The sequence below is a fragment of the Rosa chinensis genome, chromosome 7, assembly GCF_002994745.2.
Source record: "Rosa chinensis cultivar Old Blush chromosome 7, RchiOBHm-V2, whole genome shotgun sequence".
Taxonomy (NCBI): domain Eukaryota; kingdom Viridiplantae; phylum Streptophyta; class Magnoliopsida; order Rosales; family Rosaceae; genus Rosa; species Rosa chinensis.
The window spans coordinates 48,106,025-48,113,851 of record NC_037094.1 but is presented as its reverse complement, the minus strand read 5'-3'; the positions used below and the strand labels follow the sequence as shown (position 1 = coordinate 48,113,851).

Genomic DNA, 7,827 nt, shown 5'->3' with positions numbered 1-7,827 from the left:
AGTCAAAACCCTAGCTAACTTGTCCTCCAAGACGTGGAATTGAAGTAGGATTCTCCTTCCTTCTAGGATTGATTCGTCTCATAAAATCCTAACTTGGCTGATATCTGAAATCTTCACAATCGAAATCCATAATTGATTTGAACTCCTTCCTTGTGAGGATTCCTTTCTAGAATGAACTCTTCGGCCGACGTTACTACTTGGGTTCGGCCGAACTACTCCACTCTGCCTCGCAGCCCAATTGTATAGTTACTCATGTGGACTCAGGCCATCTAACTTTATGTCTATGAGATCCGTTTTTCTTCATATTTTGGGTCAATTGACCCAAAAACTCAAACCTCCATCGGCCATCCATCTCAACCATACATCTCGAAAACTTCTAATCTCGGCCGAATAGCTGAACACTACTTTTATTTCGGTCGAATGACTCAATGCCTCTCTGATCAAACCTCAAATCAACACACATGGGAGTTGCTAAAATCAAGTCCAAACATTATCGAGGATCAACAAGAAAAGCACTATATTTTCCTCATCTATCGGCATCTATCGGCCAATTGATTTACGGGCCGGTTTACCAATAATAGGTACAAACATAGCCCCCCTAGTTCCTTGAGCCTCGGCTTGAGCCAAGTGGTTTTAAGGAACTAGGGAATAATGTCGGCCTCGTTGTCAAGTGAACTCTTGTGCAAGAGAAGAAAATTACTCTTGGCCTAACATCAAAAATATTTTCCAGCCATAATCATAGAGAACCATGGCCTTTTACGGCTGCCGAATCACAAGACGGCTGCCGAAAAACAATTCTTTCTCCTCTTGGTGGTATGCTTATAAATGTTTAGCTCCAAAACTTTCAAATTTACAAATGCTTGCTGCATGATAGCACTTTTGCAATTGAAAATTAAAATGAGATTCATACCTTTATTGGCTACATGTCTCCATTCCACAATTAATAAGCCATCAAGGTCACCATTCACCTTTAAATATCGGCTCTAGTTTTGCAGCAGCATGCTTACTGTTTTTACAACCATGCATCACCAACTTCTCCTTTTTATAAAAGCTCTCGGCCGCTTTACTCTCTTTTGGCCGTAAATAATCGCTTGTATATATATATATTTTTTTTTGGGAAATGAAAGCAAGAAAACATAACGTAAAAATTATCGTGGCCAATTTGGAGGAGGCCAACGATGTTTTACTGCAAACTTGGAATTTCTTTTGTTTGTGGCCTTTGATTCAAGCAAATGGAGGCACTGTAACATTGAATTTGAATAACTTATATCTTCTTGATCTTCAACCACTACGTAGGCTGAACGTTGAAGCTCACCAAGTGTATTTAAATGACCCACTTCGGCTTTCATTTCAAACTTGGCCGATTTTGATTTTTCTAGGTCGGTTTTATCTCCGACAATCATGTCAAAGTGTACAAGCTCCTCACTTAAATAATCTACTTCTTGATGGTGCATTAGCCCTCCAAGTGGATCAAAGCTATGAATTCCGTCATCTTCATATGTCTCATAAATAGGCTCAATGTCGAAATTAAATTTGGGCTCACCATCTGGAGGAAAATCAACCTCCTTGTCAAAAATGCAACAATATTGAGGTTGCGTTTTGGGTGTTTGTAAATTCCATGCGGCGTGGCTATTGAAATCAACAAAACTTTTGCACGCAGCATAATTGTACCTCCCATTAACACCATATATTGAACTTGAGCCGTTTGAATTCGGCTCAAAGAAACTCATTGTGAATACGCCTAAAACATTAGTATCCCACCAGGCGTGCCAAAAGATGTTTGCCTCAAAATCGTCTCGGCTCAAATTAGTAGCCGAGGGATTTGAAGTCCAATTGTCCTTCTTGATACGCAGGAGTGCCAACTCGCGGCCAATTGGCCAAGTGAGGTTTTGATAAGATTTGCGCTTGATCTGACTTCTTTCAAGTGACTGTGGGCCGAGGAGGGAACCGTCTCGGCCGCTGGGTTCTCTTGCCTTTGTTGCAAGGACTTTCGGCGTCTTCACCGATGTTGCTTTTCTTTTTTTTCTTTTTTGATGTAGGTTGCAGAAACTAAAGTGCGAAAAGTGAAAGAACAAGAATCTAAATGCGAATGAATTAAATTGCATGAAATTTAAAGAGACTGAAGAGTAAATTGTAGGAAAGATAAAGTGCAGAAGGTAAAGAAAACGATACTAGAGAAAGAATGAAAAGATTGATACTTATGCATTTACTTCTTACCTACCTGACACTCTTTCAACATTAGTACATTGACTGACTAGGCATCGGAGGAGCGAAGACCGTGGAAACGATCTCCCTCTTGACACTGGTGTATTACATTTGATAGGTGACGGCAACATACTCCTTCACTAAATCAGCTGAGACACCAGACCCCTTCCGCGTTAACGAGACCAGACAACATTTAAATCTTGAGTATTAACAAATGTATTGAGCTGACATTTGATGCCATGCTGTTTGGCAGTATACATGAGTCCTGTTCCGTCCTAAACTTTGTGGTAGTCATAAGTCATAACAACTTTTCCAAATCTATTTTTCAATGCTAACACTAAATCCTTTTAATGTAGTCCAAATCCCATTTCCATGTTTTTTGGGTTAAGTGAGATATTCAACAATTTCATGTCCATAAAAAGAATATGTTATAAAAAAAAAAATAAAAAAAAACACCTAATTTGGTTTTTTAAGTGACCTCATTAAGGATACGTTCTCAATTCTCACATTTCATTTCCCTATTGATCAACACGTCAAAGACTCATTGTCCCACCAAGTTGATGTTTGGATCCATCTCTGCAAAGAGTACAGAAATCTCATTATTCTTGTTAGGTTCTACTTCCAACGTATATCTAAACTTGGATGATCGGTTACGCGATTTGATAGATTGCTAATATATAGGAATTAGAGGCTAGAGAAATGTTGGAGGTGAGTTGTAGATAAAGATTTCCCGATAGCATTGTCTACGCTAGCTCCAAAATGGGTCTCCTCCCCGTTCATCTGCTCCTAAAGAAGACTCGTACTTTTCATCATCCGTACCAAAGTTTACACGAACCATTCCTGTGGGTTGCGCTTGGTCTATCGGGTGTTATGAATTTTGATGGACTTGGTGAAAGGTAGCCCTGAAATGGCTGGATCCTTATGAGGCCATGACTAGCATAACTGGTAAAAACAAATCGTCATCGAACTTGAATCGGTATAAGTGAATATGAAATAAGCCTCAACGAATGAAGTTGCAGCCTTCACGCTCCACACATGCTTAAGAGAAGTGACTCAATAATAATGCTGAGAAAAGGATTAAAAATTGACCGTGTATTTTTTGAATGACCCGCTGCTATTACGCGAGCCGATATAAAGTTATAAACACAGGTGGGCTCCCCTTAAATAATCTTGGGTTCGAGGTGAGTTGACCTTGTTACTCTAAATCAGCATATGCCATTCTCGTTTATAACTTGATATTAAACTTTTGTCATTTCATTTCGCCTCTCGCTCTTTCCCTCTCTGAAAAGAGCTTTCTTCTCTTCGTCTCTCTTCTCTTTCTTCTCTTCTCTAGTCGCCTCTCTTCTCTTATCTTCATCAAGAAGGACCAGATCGGGTTGATGTATCAATCCTCTTCTCTGGGTCATGGGGTTTCGTTTGAAAGCTCAGTATGGTGCCATGGTGGTTGAAGTGTGAGTGCGACCTCTGCCACTGTAAGGAGGATCAGATCGATTTATTTTTCTGAGACTTTGGGTATGATTAAGCATGAAGACTCGCGCTTGATCAGGATCTCAATTGGGGGTGAGCTTTACACACTGCTATTAATACTTTAGCTTATACAAGAATCTTTGTTTGTTTTTTGAAGAATCGTTGCTTATAAGAATCTTTGCTTATGTGGTTTTGATGCAATTGTTTTTGTTTGGTGTTTTAGATAGGTTTACTGCTTTAGTCTAAAGTTGATAGTAATCTCAGGAACTATCAAAAGCAAAGCAAAGCTGTCCCAAGCTCTTAACCAATTCTCAGGTAATCAATATTCCCAAAACCTTTTCTTTTTTTCTCTCAATTCCTTATAAACTAAATTCTACAACTCTGAATCGATATACTGACTTATGATGACGACGAAGTTATAATATGGATGAAATTATGGAGCTTGGTGACTAAAGTTTGATCTTTTTGGTGAATAAATTGGTTCATGTGCTTCTTACAGTACCTAACTTCAGATCTGGCTTGCATTGATTTTCTGTCCTCAGATCTGAAATTTTTTGGAATTACTTTGTTCAGAAAGCATTGATGATTGCTGGTTCAAGAGGTATTGATCTCGTTGCGTCTATTGTTAAATTATTTCTTTGTTAAGATAATTAACAGTATACTTTTCAACTTACATTGCAAAGGATGCCGGATAATGTTTAAAGTTTTCTAAAGTTTATTGTTTTAATGCTGTAAATCCGAGACACTGCATGCTAGAATTTTTCTAAAGTTTATTGATTTAATACTGTTTTGATTATCTCGCTCTTCATGTTTTGTTGGTAATTAAACAAGGATAGTAGCGACCCATCATTATATACAAGTTTATCTCATAAGAACTCAGAACTGAAAGAAGTCAAAAGCTGCAATAATGGGTTGTACCAAAAAAAGAAAGAAAAAAAACAGAAGCTGCAATAATGGGATAATGGGTTGTACCAGAAAAAAAAAAAAAAAAGGAGCTGCAATAATGGGATATACAATATGAATAACTCTACAGACCCATGCATTTTCCCAAAACAACAAAAACTAGATGGTAATAAATCCACATAAAATGAAATTGTACACACCCCGCGAGTATAGTCATTTTATATTTATTTTTCCTTTCAAAAAAAAAAAGTCTTTTTTATTTTCTTTGCTTCAGTGGGAACAATAATATGCAAGAAAATAGAAATTGCATATGCTTGAATTCTTGGGCCTCAAAAGTACTGTCGTGATATTAAGGCCAATATTATGTGCTCTCGATAATTATAATTGCATATAGGTAAACACACGGCTGCATAGTGCTTTAATTTTCAGTTATTAAATAAGTATTTGTTGATTTTGGTTCCAGCTAATAATCTTTGATCATTCTTGATCGTGATCAACCATTGTAATCACAACAATAGATCAAGGGGAAAATCCGAAAATGGAAGCAAGTATTCAATTAGCTGCTCCAAATGACATAGATAACGGGTGCACGTCAGCATTAGAAACTTCGATGATGGAGAAGTTAGATAAGTTGTTTGCTATGTCTCCTTCGCGTTGCATCTACCGGGTCCCTCATCGACTACGATCTGTATGTGAAAAGGCCTACACACCTCAGGTAGTCTCTATAGGCCCACTTCATCATGGAAAAGAGACCTTGAAAGCCATGGAAGAACAGAAATGGAGGTACCTACGATGTTTTATACGTCGCAACAATTTAAGCCTTAAGGATTGTATAAAAATAGTGAGGGACCAAGAAACAAGATTGCGAAGTTGTTACTCGGAGGCCATTGAGCTTCAAAGTGATGAATTGATAAGTATCATTCTAGTGGATGCTGTCTTCATCATTGAGTTCCTACTTAGGTACTCGTACCTTGAATTGCGAAATGAAAATGACTGCATATTTGGAACTCCAAAGATGATAGATGATGTATGGCCTGACTTGGTGATGCTTGAAAATCAGCTGCCCTTCTTCATTCTTGAGCACCTATTCGGTTTAAACACATTTTTAGCCCCTTCTGAGGACACCGACACACTTGATTTTGGGAGGCTTTCAATATTGCATCTTTGTCACCAGTTTTTGAATCAAGACGTAAGACGTATCGGGGGAACGTTAGATAATTTGAAGGCTGTGTCCGAAGAAGAAGTGCAACATCTTGTTGATTTCTTTAGAAAGCTTTATATAGCACCCCTATTTAAACCACAATCTGCAGGACAACCCAAACAAGTAACAGCACCTAGCATCGAAGAGCTACACCGGGCAGGGGTCAAGTTTAAATTCAGATCCACCAAAAACTTGTTTGACATAAGATTCAAAGATGGGATTCTGGAAATTCCAAAATTAGAGATATCGGATTCAACGGAGCTTATACTTAGAAATTTAATTGCCTTTGAACAATGCATTTGGAAAGGTAATTACATTAGTGATTATGTTGGCATCATGGATCAATTTGTGAACACCCCAAAAGATGTGGAGTTGCTTGTTCATTACGGAATTGTTGAACATATGCTAGGAGGTGGCAACGATGAATTGTGTACCATGATTAACAGCCTTACAACTGAGGTTAAGATTTACCCAACGAAGTTCTATTATGGTACTGTTTGTGAAGATTTGAACAAGTTTTGCAGTTTGCTGTGGCACAAAAGAATGGCAAATTTGAGACACAATTATTTCAACACACCTTGGAAAACTATTTCTTTCATTGCAGCAGTTTTTCTACTCATATTCACTGCTGTTCAAACGATCTGCTCAATTATTTCTCTGAAGCCTTAACCATAGAAATGCACCTCCTTTGTTGCATCATGTGCTCATCCTTTTCCATTACTTCAGAGGTAATACAGAAGTCTTGCTTCTCTCGTTTATGTACTCTTTTTGCATGACGAGGCTCGTCAGCTTCACTTGAAGTGAATGGAAGTGTGCGTGGGCAGACTGATATCAAGTATTGTTGAGTGATTGAATTAGTCTTCTTCATGTGTTGTAATGAGATTCGTATTGTCTTGTTTCTTTTACGTGTGTAACGAGATTCGTATGTACGTCTTGTTGAAGTTATTGATAAGTAACATAATTTGTTGTTACTAATTCAACTTGTTCATTGGTATCTTCTATATATTTCATGTCAGATGTACCTGCATCTGTATGGTACGGTCCAGATCATTAATCATTTAATATCCTTATATTGTCGTCTGATTCATACCAGACTGCACTCGAATCTTATGGCATGATGAGACTAAACTAGAAATTTAGATAGTATGATTGCCTTTTTAGAGGAAATTCGACCATATGGTACTGGCATGGTGATGGTAGAACGTCTCTAATTGTGGATTAATCAATAATAGAACTTGGAGCAACTCCAGCTGTTTACAAATTCGTGGATCAGCATAAGCTCTTTCACTGGGTTTCTTGACCGTCCTAGAGATCTGTGATGTGTGTATATTCAATCTCACTGCCTTAATTGTAAAGTTTCTTCTTGAAGTTTTCACCTAGATGAACTGAAAATCATATGACAAACACGTTTAATTTTCTAAGAATATTTGGTAGGTAGCTACCATGTATCAGACCGACTTGACCAACAGATTTTGCCAGTAAGGTGTGAATTTGGACAAGAGATAAGCCTTATAAGCACATGTTGATAGTGGTGGTTTCAGTGACCTTTAATTATCATCGTCATTAACCATTACAATCACAATAATACACCAAGTGGAAAATGGAAGGAAGATTCAAGCTGCTCCTAGTGATATAGAAAACCCGTACACTCGATCAACTAGAAACCTCGATGATGGAGGAGTTGCAGTTGGATAGCTTGTTTCCCCTGTCCCCTTCCCGCTGTATCTACAAGGTTCCTGATCGACTCCGGAGTGTACGCGAAGAGGCCTGCACACCTCGTGTTATCTCTACTAGCCTTCCTGCACGGGCGAAAGTGCAGTCGCTGCATCTACTGACATGGAATAATTCCAAATGCCCTGAGTTCAACAGCTTAATCTATTAAGCAGCAGACTTTCAAAAAACTAAAGCTTTCAGTCAAACAAACATTTACTTTCTTGCTCAAAGAGTGTATACAGTTCTTGAAGTAACAACAAATACGACCTCAATGAAAGGTTGGGTGTGAAGAGCACTCCCACCATACAATAGAAGGTGAAGTACAGAAATGTGAAATA

General features: G+C 38.2%; 1 protein-coding gene across 5 annotated transcripts; it reads left to right on the top strand.

The window, feature by feature from the left end:
• Nucleotides 1–3,401: 3,401 nt before the first annotated feature.
• LOC112180674 (UPF0481 protein At3g47200) lies at nt 3,402–6,751 on the top strand. Of its 5 annotated transcripts, none has more exons than XM_024319238.2 (4): nt 3,402–3,765; nt 3,937–3,987; nt 4,215–4,273; nt 5,094–6,751. In XM_024319238.2, exons 3-4 carry the CDS (start codon nt 4,255–4,257, stop codon nt 6,443–6,445), a joined length of 1,371 nt encoding a protein of 456 aa, XP_024175006.1. In that variant the 5' UTR covers nt 3,402–3,765; nt 3,937–3,987; nt 4,215–4,254; the 3' UTR covers nt 6,446–6,751. The 5 variants fall into 5 exon arrangements, with proteins under 5 accessions (XP_024175006.1, XP_024175005.1, XP_024175004.1 ...); XM_024319237.2 differs by having other exon boundaries at nt 3,900–3,987; XM_024319236.2 differs by having other exon boundaries at nt 3,896–3,987.
• The last annotated feature ends 1,076 nt before the right edge of the window (nt 6,752–7,827 follow it).